The sequence below is a fragment of the Stigmatopora argus genome, chromosome 13 (assembly GCF_051989625.1).
Source record: "Stigmatopora argus isolate UIUO_Sarg chromosome 13, RoL_Sarg_1.0, whole genome shotgun sequence".
Classification (NCBI taxonomy): domain Eukaryota; kingdom Metazoa; phylum Chordata; class Actinopteri; order Syngnathiformes; family Syngnathidae; genus Stigmatopora; species Stigmatopora argus.
This window is the reverse complement of record NC_135399.1, coordinates 6497918-6514280: the sequence shown is the minus strand read 5'-3', so window position 1 is coordinate 6514280 and position 16363 is coordinate 6497918. Positions and strand designations below refer to the sequence as shown.

Genomic DNA, 16363 nt, shown 5'->3' with positions numbered 1-16363 from the left:
TCGCCTTGACTCAAGACACTCGACATTCCCCACGTCACTCGGTTTCCTTCATTGTGGGACCATTGTTATCCTCTTACGTCGCTTTCAGCCAAGAATTTCCTGCCTTCCTCTTCCCAAAGCATCCTTCTTACTTGCCGTCAAAGTACTTCCCCCAGTTGGGACCACACCATGCAATGCGTCTTGCACGCTAACAAAGAAACTAAACAAGTTCACAAGTACAAATTGGTATTCTCCTGAAAAATAGAGCACTATAATCAAGCAGACATTGGCCGGCCACCAAATCCGGGTCAGCTAGGATAGGCTCCAGCACCCTCCGTGACCCTTGTCAGGAAAGCCGGTTCAGAAATTGAATGGATGAATGAATAGAGCAGACCTTGGTGTGCACATTAAAAGCATGGTGATATCCGTTAAAGCTGGTATAAAATTATATTGCAAAATTCCTTTTCTGACTACTACGACCTTTGGCTCATCACCCAAAATGCAATCACCTTTTCCGTTACATATTACAAACAAGTTTGATAATAATCCCCTTTTCGTTCTTGAGTCATTTTAAACAAACAGCCATATGGAACCAATACATTACAAGTTTTACCTACAGGCAGACAGAAAACACAATAAACATTTCTCTCTATCCTCCGTAGAAAAAACATTTCCATTTACTGCCATTGCTACCAGTTAAAATGAACTGAACTGGACTTCTATCACCATCATTCCTGGCCAAAGAATTATGTCCGGCTAAAAATTGCAGCCCCCTTTGTCACGGACAACAAAAATCAACATTGTAAAAACAAGATAAAATGACATAAATAATGGGCCCGACACAAAAAAAAAAAAACGTGTCAGACCGAACGGGGCAGTAAAAGGCGAACTTCCCATACGGGGTCTGGTCACCCATGTCTGCTTTTCATCCAGTCACTTCTCACCTCGTTTGGAAAGCATGCAATGCCACACACGCACACATTGTAGGTTAGGACACAGTGATGCTGAGGTGTGCACTGATGGGATGCCGATACCTAAAAATGTCCTTGGAAAAGTCCCAAAGCCAAAGATAAGACAGCAATTATTTTGCCTTCAAAGGACGTTCTGCAGCTGGAATCAAGGTTTTACCATGTCTGTGTGTGTGTGTGTTCCATGTAGGAGTGCAGATAGATGACAAGAAATGAAACCCCTGACCTGAATGTGCAAATAAAAAAATCCTGCATAAACTCGCACATTCTGAGACAAGCCACTTCCTTAGGCACACCTGTTGAGAGCGATCAAAGCTCATTTTTGGTTGACATATAACCTTTCAAGTGGTTATTATGGAGGTTCTTTTCAGGTATTTTGACCTTTCCATGTTTTTGTAAAAGAGGTCATTGAATCCAATTCAACACTGGAAATTAAAACGGATTATTCTTGTCAGAGCCGCAGGGTAATGCCGCCTATCCCATCTGACCTGGGACCTGCTTACAATTTGTTCCACACCAGTCTTGCAAATGCATAACTGCACCATAAGTGAGATAAGTGAAGTTTTTGGAATGTGGGAGGAAACCAGACTACCCAGAGAAAACCCATGCAGGCCCAATGAGAACATGCAAACTCCACACAAACTGACCCTAGAACTGTGAGGCCGACGTGCTCTAAGTGGCATCTAATAACTTAATATAACAAAAAAAAAATAGTCGACCTTTACTATTATCAATTGTAAGTGGATTTGCCATCTGACTTTTTGGTGACATTTACTGCAGTCTCCACCAACTCGATGATAACCCCCCTTCTTCCCATCTCGCTTTTGTATGTTTGCATTTTTGTTCTTCTTAAATCTCACGTCTATTAGTCTGTCCGTCTGACGCCGTAAATTGAATGTGGTCCCGGGAAGCGTCTCCCGGGGTGGACGTTTTGGGACAGGCCCAATAAGAACAGGATGGGAAACACACGGGCTCGTGTACCGACCTCTGACATCCAGGAGGAATAAAAATCAAGCCGTAAATGACTGTCCGGAAGCGCTTGTGTTGCTTCACTGCTTGAGAAAAAGTCAGGAAATAAAAAGTAGGACAGTGCACTGTTTCACAATCAGGATGCACTCTTAATTTTTTTCTCAGTTTATTTTAGGATAAAACACAATAACTCTAACAGTTAATCACTAGTAGACGTCCGATTCAGTTTAAGTGGGAGGGCTCACAGCGGATGAATCTATGTCAATGAGTTCATGAAAAAAAAAGACTGCACTCTTAGTTGAGTGGTTCGCATGTTAGCCTCACAGTGGGGGACCTGGGTTCAAATCCAGGTTGGTCCACCTGTGTGGAGTTTGCATGTTCTCCCTGGGCCTGTGTGGGTTTTCTCCAGGTACTCCGGTTTCCTCCCACATTTCACAGACATGCATGGTAGGCCGATTGGACACTCTAAATTGCCCTTGAATGGTTGTTCCTCTCCTTGTGTCCTGCGATTGGCTGGCCACCAATTCAGGGTGTCCCACGCCTCTAGCCCGAAATCAGCTGGAATAGGCTCTAGCACCCCGTGCGACCCTAGTGAGGATAAAGAGGTTCAGAATATGAGATGAGAATGTTGAACTGTCGGCCATTTTGAATCGCAAACTACAGCAATTACAGTGATACAAATTACATTAGCTTTCCTAATTAATCTGCCATCGACTGTAAAAAACGAAAACACGCAAAACATTCACGTGATGATAGGTACCCGAGTACAAACGAGTTTATCGTAGCATCTTTTAGATTGTTGGTGAATTCAACTTGGACAAGAGTACACAATGTACCTTTCATCTCAAGTTGCCGGTCAGCAGTCCCAAAATACGGCAAATTGGACATTAGCGCATTAGGGACAAGGTTTCCCCAGGGTGAATTAGATCCCACATGTCCGATCCGCAACCCCATTTACAAGTTTGTCTTGGACGGAAGGTTTTTAAACTCATTTCCTGGAGATCTCCTTTTAGCATGAAGTTCATGAAGAAGAAAAGTGGGTTTCAAGCTTAGTAGGGGGGTGCAATGGATACCCTAAGGAGAACTCAAGCAGAGCAAATAAACATCTGCAGATGATGTTTGGATATCTATGGCAGTATGTTTGGATCGCGGAGGGTGGGGGGTTCTTTTCTTGTTCATCTTCCCCCTGTGGCTGGAGAAAAACGCCAATGACCTCGTTGGATGTGCGCAGACTTCACGTATACAAACACAGTTTGAGGGATAAAGCGCACAACAAACATCGTTTAAGTCCGCCCCCCACCACTTCCATTTCTGAAAATCATCATTCGTGTTAAGCATTTAATGAGTAGTGGCGACGCCGGATGCCAGGGGCGTCTCCAAGAACTGTTCGGACTTTCCTCCCGGGCCGGACACCTGCGATCTTGCCTCAGGTCTGAGGAATGAGATGTCGAAACAGGACGCAGCTGTGGCGTTCACGCGTGAGAAAAAGGACATTTCGGAATGAAGTGTTGCCTCTAAGCGCGGCTGTATAATGCGGTCTTACAACAACTGATTGTGTTTATGGGTAATGAGGGTCCTAGTGGGTGTGTTGACACTAACGTTGGTTAGAATTGGCTGGCTTCTTTTTTTTAGGAGAGCTTCTATACTTCTACTGATCTTTGGGGAGTCTTTTATCTCTGTCTAAGCACAAAACAAGCAAAGGCTAGGGTTTTGTTTTGAATGTCATTTGTTGATTGTCAAAATGTACCGAAACTTCTGAATTTTTGTGGTTCCCTCGTTTTGTGATGTGATTGATTTACCCGTCTTAGATGTAAAAAAATGGAATCAAATTCAATTCTCTCAATTAATTATGATTTGTGTTATTGTACCAGGCTTTAGGTGGCCCAGTGGGTGAGGGGTTAGCGTGTTGGCCTCACAGTTTTGGGATCGAGGGTTCAATCCCAGGTTCAGAGCTTCCTGTGTGGAGTTTGCATGTTCTCCCAGGACTTGCGTGTGTTTTCTCCAGATACTCCAGTTGCCCTCCACATAAAAAAAACATGCATGCGATTGGCTGACCCTTGTGAGGATAAGTGGTATGGAAAATGAATGAATAAATGAATGCATAAGGCTTGTCCTTTGGTACTTAACTTTGTTGACACCGATGGCAGAAACTCCTGCAAGCAATGGTTTCCCCTGCCTCTTGCCTACAGCAGTTGGCTGGGATAGGCTCCAGCACCCCTGTGACCTTAGTGAGGATAAGTGGTACGGAAAATCCTTGCCATGACAATACTTCATACCAAACAATTGTTATAAGCACGTATAGATGCCACAAGATGATGGCCATGCACTACTTTTAAATGAAGCTCCTCAAGGAAAGTCAACATATTATTTTAGGAATAGTAATACTGGTAAAACTACAACTTATTGCCCGCCATTGACAATGAAACACACCCAATTCATTCAAACTGGAAGGACTTGCTCTGAAGGCTTGTTGCCATTGACAGCGCAAGAAATCTACTCCAATGAGTTAATTGCATTGACTTGAGTGCAAAATCAACAGATTTTTAGCCAGTAAAATAAAATCTGCAAATGACTGAATTTGTGAATGCCAGGTTTACCCTATCGTGAACTCAAAGTTTTAACCTAAGTGGGAGCCTTCACAAACCAAGGTACAGTAATCCCTCAAGTATTGCGGTTAATGTAGACCAGATATAATCGAAAAATCACGAAGTAGGGTCACCCTTTTAACTTATTTTTTCAGTGCTGAGTCCTAGTAGCAGGAGTGACTTCTGCTTACGAGTTTCAGCGTGGATTTTCACATTTTTATGAACTTAAAAAATAAAAATAGATATATAAATAAATAATTAATAGCAAAAAAAAATCACGATAAGTGAAGACGCGATAATCGAGGGATTACTGTAGACCTGTTTTTATTTAATCTAGGACCAAACTATACTCTTCAGCTAGGTGCCGTCTAATAAAACCGTTATTGGATACCTCAACTTATTTGACCTCCACCTTTTTGGGTGCACAATTACTCGAGGCAGCTCTATAAATGTTGAGAAAAATGAAATTGTAGGGGAAAAGGGACATATTTACGAGAGCTAATTGTTTCCTGTGCGACGAAGGTATCACGAGACCACCTGATGAGGAACACATGGTATCGCTCGCTAGATATGCAATACTTTATTTTTTCTTCACTGAACGTCACATATGCTAACTACTGTGATGAAATTAGTACAAATTGTAGATGGACTTGTGGTCATCAAATTTAAATCTGGAGCGTCTTTGCTAACGATGTTTGTCTGTTCTGGCACGTAAAATGTTTCCAGAGTTTGGGTGTCTGATTCCCAAGTGCACACATTTACACAAACACAGGACTGCTGACTGCGTGCGTAAGAAGTAGAAACATCGCTAAATCTACATTATTGATGACGAAGATCCTTTTATTTTCATCAGTAATTAAACGTGTGGTGTCACAGAGGGCAGCCAAATGGAAATCCATCTAGGCATGTTTTATGCCCCAAGAGGAACATTTCCAGATAACACAATATTTGTCAGCGAGAAAACTGCCCTCCCTCACTTGATTTTTGCTTGTTTTATAGGCTTCTAGTAATGGTGATAGATGAACCAGATCTGCTTTAGAGGTCTGGCGAAATGTTGACCCTGTCAGAAAATGAAAATGACTGCACTGATGTAATTTTACATGTAAAAAAGATTAATTTAGCACTCAAATGTTATTGTCTTTTCATAGTTATTCCATCCAAAACAATGCAACAGGGAATGCCTGCTTTCCCCCCCAGGCAGTTCTGCATGTGACATCACAATTTAGATTGGATTGGATTGGATTACTTTATTCATCCCGTATTCGGGAAATTTCGTTGTCACAGTAGCAAGAGGGTGAGGATGCAGGAATAGAAAAGGCATTTTAGACATAAATAGATAGGTAATAAGTAAGTTAATAAATGATGTTAATCCTAAAATTTGTTATGCTGACCTAGCTAGTAAATGTTGACAGAATGACACATAAATTAGCTGTTAACAACAGAATAAAAAACATTTGAGCAGACTGTAAAAGTATTCAGCTGACTGGAGCAAAAGCACCTAGAAAGGAATCTCATCTCATCTCATTTTCTGAACCACTTTATCCTCATTAGGTTCGCCGGGGGTGCTGGAGCCTATCCCAGCTGACTCCGGGCCAGACGTGGAGGACACCCTGAATCGGTGGCCAGCCGATCGCAGGGCACAAGGAGACGGACAACCATGCACACTCACACTGCCTAGGGGCAATTTAGTGTCCAATCAGACTAGCATGCATGTTTGTAAGAATGTGGGAGGACATCGGAGTACCCAGATGAAACCCACACAGGCCCGGGAGAACTTGCAAACTCCACACAGGTGGACGTGACCTGTATTTGAACCCAGGACCCCAGAGCTGTGAGGCTGAGGCACTAACCACACGCTCCACAAACATCATTTGATTCCAGTCCAAATGAAATTCACACTTATCAGTGTTACTGAAACAATCATTTACCATTCCAAATGGATGTTTTGCTGTCAGCGGCATTGAAAATGTTAAATGTCTTCTATAAGGCAGTCTTACAAAAGTTTTAAATTGACAAATGATTTGAGCCAACCAGAGAGTAAGTACTAAATACACTACTGTACATGAGAAAAACAGGTGGGTGCACAACTCTCTGCCAAATACGGTTTGGAAATTTTCAAGGAAGGCGATAAGAAGAATAATTTCTCAGTCCTTTAATCTTGTGATATTTTTTAGTGAGTCATGTCTCCTTATTGTTGTTTGTTCTTCCTCCCAGTGAGGGCTTTTGAAAAAAAATGGTATGTTATTCAACTACTTAAAACTTGTTGAATTGTCTCAAAGAATCAAAAGTGTACGGATTGTATAATAGTTCGCTAAAAATACTTAAAACCAAGCATAATTGAGTGCTTTTTGTTCGATTTTGAACAGAGTTCTTCAGGGGCCATATTGTGACGAAAGGTCTCCTCTAAAAAGCCCCCACCTGTTGTTTAAATCTGTTTCATTTCCTCTCTTATCACATAAGATGTCATTACTGTCCAATTCATGCATGGACTAGGTCCAAGTCCAACAATAACCATCCTCTACACAAGTTTCAGTGACAACAACAGCTTTTTATACTTCCCAGACTTTGTCTTTCACCATCTTTCCCAAACAGTTGGTCCTTCTTTTTGCCAGGCCTTGTTATGAGGCTGTTACAGTTTCAGCTTTCAGATTTGGCATTAATAACATGTGAAGACTGCTTGTGCAATGCTCTCAGGACATGAGTTTTTAATCTTCCGTGACTGGCATTTGTGTCCGACTGGTCTTGGTTCAAGAGGAATTTTGAAGGATTTGGTCTCATCTTGATCTTGATTCCCTGTTTCGGTCTTGGTCCTAGGGCTTTAATTTTAATTCTTCCATGACTGGCGTTTGAGCACATCTATTCGATTCGGTTGGGGACTTGAAATTGAACTTTCTATAGCGAATATTTTTTATACTCCTCCTCCTCCTACTACTACTACCACTACTACCACTACCACTACTAACACCACTACCCCCACTACTACAAATAATATAAAAACAACATCTACTACTACTCCTACTACTACCACTACTCCTACTACTACCACTACTCCTACTACTACCACTACTCCTACTACTACCACTACTCCTACTACTACCACTACTCCTACTACTACCACTACTCCTACTACTACCACTACTCCTACTACTACCACTACTCCTACTACTACCACTACTCCTACTACTACCACTACTCCTACTACTACTACTACTACTAATAAAACGCCTTAACCTTATAAAGAGCTGGCCACAGTTTTAACATTTGGTTTGTGACCTACATGCCCAAAAACTGATGTCTACATAAAATATGGACAAATGGTCTCAATTGTAAATGTTTTATTATTATTATTATTATTATTATTATTATTATTATTATTATTATTATTATTAATCATCATCATTTTTGCTAGAGATGACCTGGAAGGAAAAGTCTAAGGTGAAAACAAAAACCAATTATTCATCTTTTTTCTTTTTTAAATTTAATTAGATTTTTTTTACTGTCCTGACATGTTCTGGTGCTGTAAACTAAAGTTTTAATTCATTGGACAAAAGTTATTTTTATCTTTTTGGTACAAACATCATAAAAATGTGAGGCCTTCAGTCTGTTCCTGAAGCTGCCAGCAAAGTGACGTACATACATGATATTTATGGATAGTAGACAGAGACGGATGTCAGTGCAGGCCTGTTGTCATGGAACAACTATTGGTGAACCTAACAGGAATCCAAGTCATTTATAGCCAATCCTGGCAAAATCATATAGTAGCCAACCTTTCCCAGAAAAACTGAAAAAAAACAGTGGTCTGTCATTGTGCTCTACTTCCTGTGATATGTCATTTCCTCTACAAGCATCAGCTGTCCCAGTGTTCTCCAGGATGGAACAGACAGAATCTGCATAACAACCATTTATGCCCTAACCTTTCTAAGAACGTCTTGTGCAAACCCATGCCATCGTTTCCCCGACTCCTTCAGCAATATAACAATTCAAAAGGCATCCTTCTTGTTTGAAAAGTGAATATTGTCCCCAAAAAGTAACACAGAGGATGGCATTGAACTGCTAAAATGCTTTTGGGCTGTGCACAGTGCTTGCTTTTTATTCTGCTTTGACTGTTGCCATGGCTCTTTCATTCAACTGTTCTAATTCCATAATGCTATTGCGTCAAAAAAAAAGCAGCTTTGTTGTGACAGTGAATGATTCAAATGGAATACATGTCCATCAGCTTTATATGATAGCCATTGAGTTCATTCCTTATTATGTTTTAATTTACGATTTCAATCTTACTGAATTTAATAATAAAAAAAAAACTTCTTATCCTGACGAGGGTCACGGGGGTGAACTCTTATAAACTCTTGGCAAAGATAAGCAACAAAATTATCTAGGCTACAGTGGTGCGAACATGCTCAACTTTTTGGGTGGGTGCAGGATTTCATTCCAACCAAACAAGAGGAAACGTCTCGTGTCATACATGTGCAATCAGTTGATTGCAGTCAAGTGCTGCTTGTTTAAACAGAAACCTTGTTGGTGTTTTTCAAGCTGTCTGTGCTGGATCCGTTGGAACAAAAACCAGGACCCACAATTACCGAAATTTACGGACAAGTCTGATATTTTTCAAAGTTTGGCTAGTGCTGCGACTAATACTCAACTGCGACTTATATTGTGTTTGTTTGTTTTTTTCTCTCTCTGATGACTGACAGCTTGTTATGTTGTTTTTACAGGCTATAGTTATCTGCAAAACTGCTATGTTAACAGATGCTTTTTAGCCCGTTGTTCTCTTTTTTACTAATGTAACTTTTGCATATTTTTCTTCGTCTCATCTCATCTCATTTTCTGACCCACTTTATCCTCACTAGGGTAGCGTGAGGTGCTGGAGCCAATCCCAGCTGTCTCCGGGCCAGAGGCGGCGGACACCCTGAATCGGTGGCAGGTCCGATCGCAGGGCACAAGGAAACGGACACCCATACCTAAGGGCAATTTAGAGTGTCCAATCAGCCTACAATGCATGTTTTTGGAATGTGGGAGGGAACCGGAGTACCCGGAGGAAACCCACGCAGGCTTGGGGAGAACATGCAAACTCCACACAGATGGACATGACCTGGATTTTAACCCAGGACCCTTATATTTCTTCGTTTCGGATAAATTAAAAATGCTCTCTCAAAAATTTGACATACTCCAATGTGACTGATGTTTTATTTCACTCCATTGTCATTGTATATCCTTTGGCTGGAGTGACTTATAGTCTGAAAAATAGGGTACATTGAATTTGTACGATATGAGTCAATTATTTGACTCACACAAAAAACTGAGGCGACTACCAAAATAACCGATTGTGGCAGCTCTAATCTACTGCTGTTTACATGCCTGCTTCGAGACATAGTTTTCTCTGTTTATAAAGCTAAGACCAACAAAACGTGGCAAATTTGACAATGACATGAGTTTTCGACTAGACAGGATGACAGGAATGTACACCATTCATCGCTGTAAAAGCAGAAGGTCAGATGGGAAGTGGCGTGTGGAGTGGACAAGAGAAACTAAGAGCAGAAATGAAAAAACTGACACAAGTATGAGGAACCCAACGCGAGGATTTAAGCCGTTAGAGACAGACATAGACTAAACACGTCGGGATAATCATCTTAGAATGAATGACGACAAGCTGCATGAATCACGTGCTAGCCATATCGGTTCATTACATACGGATTCCTCGGGTTCTGTTACTTTTAAAATGAGACAACTTGCACTTACATTCTACACTTTGTTGAAACATATGAGAAGATTCCCATCTGTTCAAAGGGAAAACATGTGCTCTAAAGAACCAGGTGAACCTATCTGAACTTATGGAGAGTTAAATTCCAGCGACCTAATGATTTTCTGGTCTTGGCTACACTGGCTATTTTCAAGAGCATATTTCCAGTAGCTGTGGCCTTTGACCTCTACGCTAACTGAGGAGGATACAGGAAAAACCCATAAAAAGGTGAAGCGAGACGTTGACAGGAAGTCCCGCATTCCAGCTCCGAGTAATGCAAAAGATTGTGACCAGAGGGTCAACAGATTGCTTTTATCTCTCTTTGCCTCACGCTTATTCTCCCGCTATCTGCGTCAAAAGGATTTCCATCGTGCCGTAACATGTGATAACAACGCGCCAAGCGTGAGAAGAGCTTTTCATTGTTTCTGTGGATGGGATTTGTCGAGCTTTGGGAGTTTTGAAGAGCCCTTTATGAGATTTCGTGATATATAGCCAACGAGGAAATGACCAGCATAGAAATTTACTCGGGTTTTCCACTTTTGGTGGCCTTGCACTCGCCAACTTTAGTTAGACATCTTCAGTCAGCCAAGTACTTAAGTTTGGGAATAAGGCAAGATGTTTCCTCGCAGATGTACTCCTTATTTTTTATCTTCGACATGCAAGTTCTTTTCTTACAAATCCATGAATGGGAGTCTGCCAAATGTTCTGCAGCTGCTTAATTTGGCAATGACGGAACTCAGCTGTGATGCTCGATGATACTACTAATACTTAACAGCCTACATGGTGGCTTCTAGGAACACAAAACTGAAATGGGAAATTTCAGTTTCGTTTACAGTGTACAGAAAAAGATCGTGCGAGGGAGACAAAAGATGGCTTTTGCGAGACGCAAATATGCTACGCTCGTAAATCTTGGGCCACCCACTTGCCCGAGCAGAGGTCATCTTTGGAGGAATGCAGAAAACAATCTTTTACTCCTCCTTATTGATTATGGTGAGCCTAAGTTGGGAGTAGCGAGGGTGTCGTTGTGGTCTTACCCAATACCGGTAATTACTCGATACTAAGAAACAGACTTTATCCTTTAATTTAGATATATACATTGAATATAATTTAGAAAAAAATCTTGCAAATTGTTATTCTGGCTCCTGATGGGTCATTTGAGAATTATTTTTGTCAATTTTCAGAGCTATTAAATTTATAAGAGTAGAGTTATGTTCAATTATCGAAGGTACCATGGAAGTCGTTGTTTATAGACTTCCTGTTTAACCTCTCATAAACAAAACCACTCAAGGATGACTGTGGCTCTTGAGCAAGGCACAGCCTCTACGTGTGTATAAAGGTTGTAGAATTTGTATACTGTATTTTCTCGCATATTAGCCGCCTCCACGTATAAGCCGTACCCTGAAAATTGCCTTAAAATTTTTCTATTTTACAACAAGTGAGTTTTTTCACGTTTTATACTAGATACGGTTTATTTTTTTCTTGAATTTCATTCATAGACATAAAATAAATTTTGTTAAGCATTATCTTGTGTTATAGCGTTTTGTCTTGTTCACCTTGCAGTTTCGTGCATGTCAAGGCTAATTTGTGCACATATAAGCCGTACCCTCGATTCAGTCATCTTTTTAGCAACAAATACGGCGTACATGCGAGAAAATACGGTTGGTTGATCAGGCAGACGCTAAATGTATTTTTTGCTAGTGAGTGAATCACATTAAGAGCTGCATTAGCATGTTGACTGGATCTATTGTTAAACCACATGGAAAAATTGTAAAGCAGTTTCCTTTGTGTATTGTTACAGCTTTACACTTCCTTTGAGTTACCTCAATAGTGAATAAACCAACAAGAATTGATGTGGCACCTGACGAATTAGCACGTGAGACAATTTGAAGGACACGCCTTCAAGCTTAGCTGTCAGACCACGCACAGTGCATCGTCTTACCCTTATTTGGTGTTCTAGTGTGATAACCAAGAGGTTTATTTATGCGGCTATTTGGAACATTAAGGGACTTACCCTGGCACCCTTCTCGGGAAAGCATTTGCAGCCTCCGCTGCAGTCTCTTCCTCCGCAGGGACCGTTGTGCTTCTTTCCACCCTGCCGACACAAAAACATAATATGCAGCTGTTTAGCGACCATTCGGGAAACTGGGTCATTTTGTGTATTCTTCTTTGTAACAATACATTTTGGTTCAGTTCAGTTGACTACCCAATAGGGACACGTGCGCTATCGTGTCAAGGGTTGAGTAAATACTGGAGCCTTATGGATTCCTGTCAGTATACTATTCTGTAACTCCCGTTGTGTTAAGATAGCAAAATTAAGTTTAGTGTTTGCGTTCTTCATTGACGTATGGAACAAGTGTCAAACTCGCAGCGCAAGGGCTAGTCTGAGACATAATTTTGTGTGGCCGGCGAAAGTCAATCATGTGGGTTTAAAAAAAAAATCTACCATTAAATGGCAATTTCTGTAATCCTCGATGACAGATCCAGGACACAAGAAATTAAACAGTAATTTCATATATTTTTTTACCTTGTAAAAATTTTTAAAACTTGAATAGACTGTTTACACCTATTATCTTTTCAGAGAATATTTATAGCCCCCCCTTTTTATGTTAAAAAACATTCTAAAACACATACATTTACTGAATTTGCTTCTTGAATTGAACAGGAACAGACGAAAAAAAATGTTTAAAAAAAAATATATTTCTTTTGATTTAAAAAACAAACAAACAGGGAATACACAAAATCCAAATGCAATATACATAGGGAAAAATTGACGTGAAGATGCTCACATAAGAGGATTTGGACAATTTTACACCTAGGTAGCTTATGTCACTCAACAATTAATTGACTATTAAAATACCTGCACTACGTACGACTTTAATTGCTTGTGCACTCAATGTTCACACACTTATCTGTCCCATCTTCCCCTTTTCTATCCTTCAGTTACTTGCTTTCCCTTCCCCACGTAGTTTCCTCTTGGTAAGAGAAGGCAGCAACACTACTTGTATTAGTTAGCACATTTTTTTTTAAATGTTTTACTCGTATCACTAGATTTCTTCCGTTCTTCCCTGTTCTTTCTCTGCCCTTAAATCCTCTTCTGTTCAGTTGCTTACTCTGACCAAACAAACACAAGAAAAAAAATCTCGATTATAAATACTATGTCAGTCTATTTAGTAGGGATTAATTCATTAGTTTCCTTTCTCAGCCATCTATCCTCACAAGGGTTACAGGGGTGCTGGAGCCTATTCCAGCCAACAATGGGCTGTAGCCGGGGGAGACCCTTCATTGGGTGCTAGCCAATCGCAGGGCACAATGAGACAAGAGCCCATGCACGCACACACTCATACCTGAGACAAGAGCCCATGCACGCACACACTCATACCTAAGGACAACTTTGAGTATTCAATCATCCTAACAAGCATATATCTTTGGCATGTGTAAGGAAACAGGAGTACACAGAGAAAACCCACACAGACCACACAGGAGAACATGCAAACTCCTCACAGGAACGCCAGAGCCCACTAGAGATTGAACCTATGATCCCAAAACTGAGAGGCGGACATACAAACCACTCTTTCGCCGTGCTGCCATGGCAGTCATAATTAGTACTACCCAAAGATCAATTACAATAACTACAAGGTGGCCCGCAACAAAAATGAGTTTGAAACCCCGGTCCTAGCTATTATTTATTCATCTATTTATTTTGAAATATATGGGACTTTAATCCAGCATGGCTCAGGCGAATTCCATTTTCAGTGGTGTTTTCAAAGATGATAGAGAAAGTGAATTAGCAACAGTCTCTTGATTCAAATCAAAATACAAAGTAACAGAAAATGTATCCTGCTACCCAGTCATTTCTGTCATGAAAAGAAAGGGAGGCACCAACGTTCAGTATGTAAAGTATAGGGGAAAGAAGGCCAAAACTTGAAGCAATTTTATCTGTTCACTTGCAGTACAGCATACAGTGCTGATCAATCCTATGGTAACTATGCCAAGTATTCTGCTAGGTGGAAATACGGTTGATGTAAGACAGATGTTTGGTAATCCTTTGTGTCATGAAGGTGTTGTTTGTGTATATTGTGGTGTGTGGACACAGCTGCTGTTTTTGCTGCAACTGTGCTCCTATGACTCATAGTAGACATCCAGACATTAATGGCTAGCACATGTCTTTGATAAGAAGAAGCTCGCCTGATTTAGCCACCCACCGTCACTGTCGTGGCCGGCGTGAGGCCCCCGATCACAGAAAGCAGGGGTCAGAGGTTTCAAAAGTCCCTACGTCAGCCACAGAGGACAAGCCCAGGGCTTGTTTAAAATTTCAACCAAACGTCTTTGTGTCTTGTCAGTATTGCATTTCTTCACAATAAGAGTCAAAACAAAGTAGAGTCTTGATCAAGCAGTAGAAAGAACACGCACACACATGAACGCTAACGTTGACAAAGCTGTCGACAGTTAACCCTTCCAGTGCCATTGATGATGATAGACATCCAATTAAGTGTCTTTTTTTCATCCCTCTGTTGTGAATTCAAATGTTTGTCACTAACAGACGTCAATCCATTCCCAGTTTAAGCGAATTCGACATCTACAGTAATCCCTCGAATATCACGGCTAATGTAGACCAGACATGGCCCTAATAATCAAAAAATCGCGAAGTAGGGTCACCCCTATTATAACTTTTTCTTCTTCTTCAGTGCTGAGTCGTAGTAGCAAGAGTGGCTTCCACTTACGAGTTTCAGCGTTGATTTTCAAATTTTTATGAACTTAAAAAAAAATCTTTAAAAATAATTAATAGCGGAAAAAAATCGCAAAGTAGCGAATTCGCGATAAGTGAAGACGTGATAATCGAGGGATTACTGTATTGCTGTCATTCTGCAGTCAGTGAGTAAATAAGGCACTTAATCCTTGAGGCACTATAGTAATGGAAAATGCTCCCTTGGTTACAATATATTAAAGAAATTATATGTTGTGCCATATAGATGAGTGGATGAGCTGTTCATGCTAATTCAGTCCTACGTCTTCCACCTACACAGTCATACCATGGCTGTCTAGAGTGCCAAATGTGCACTCTGTCCAATAATTTTTGCCTACAGTGGTGGACATGGAATCAGAAAAGACCCTCTCAGTCTCAGAGCATCCCCTCTGACAAAGGGCCACATTGAGACATCTCACAAGCGGACAAAGACCTTCTTTTACCAGACACGCTGTCCTCTAATGATCCCCTATCTTCCTAACAAAAAGACCCTTTTCGTCCCGCTTATGAAATCTACAAGGCATCTTTTCTTTTTTCCTTTTAAACCGTCTGAGGGCTCCTTTTCAAAGTGTTACTTGATATGCTTTAATCATCACCGCACAACGTGCTGGTAGACTTGTCTAGGCGCATGTTTGAAATACGTCGCAAATGATGAGGACATTGCGTGCTGGAGGCTGTGAAGAAACACACATCTGCAGGGTTGTCATGTTGAACAGAGACTAAAGGCAGGAAGTCACTTCATACCAGCGAGGATGCAACGCACTTGTTGCTTTTTCCACATTGAGGCGGACGACTAAACCAAACAATAGTCTGCGTCATCTCCGCTAGGGCCTTCGGCACAAAGGAATCGCTCCCTTAAAGGCAGTCCCTCTTAATGTTGCTACGCGCCATCAGTTTAAGTCAACCCAAAATAGCAGGTGACGGAATACAGCAGCAGGACAATATCCTGTCTTATCCTCTCAAGACGAAACTATGATAGATACAGTTAGAAAAAAACACCTCTCCGTCAAACCCAAAAAATAGCATGGTGATTTTCCACCAGTCATCCGATGTACCGTATTTTCTGGACTATAGATCACAGTTTTTTTAGGGGTGTGACTTATGTTGGAAATTATTCAGTCAATTAGACATTTTCTGTACCGCTTATCCTTACAAGTTCACGGGGGGTGCTGGAGCGTATCCCAGCTGATTTCAGGCACCAGGCAAGGGACACCCTGAATTGGTGGCCAGCCAATCGCAGGGCACAAAGAGACGGACAACCATTCATGATCACATTTATACCTAGGGGCAATTTAGAGAGCGTTCAACTAGGAGAACATGCAAACTCCACACAGTGAGGAGCGACCTGGGATCGAACCCACAAAGCATGTGAAGCTGACGC

The 16363-nt window shown here is 41.1% G+C and overlaps 1 protein-coding gene across 1 annotated transcript in view; it reads right to left on the bottom strand.

The window, feature by feature from the left end:
- The window catches only part of col4a2 (collagen, type IV, alpha 2), a 48238-nt gene that overhangs the window by 17039 nt on the left and 14836 nt on the right, over window positions 1–16363 (bottom strand). Inside the window, exon 4 of the mRNA XM_077617576.1 lies at window positions 12250–12330. Coding sequence (XP_077473702.1) covers window positions 12250–12330 — 81 coding nt within the window. The remainder of the gene's footprint in view (window positions 1–12249; window positions 12331–16363) is intronic.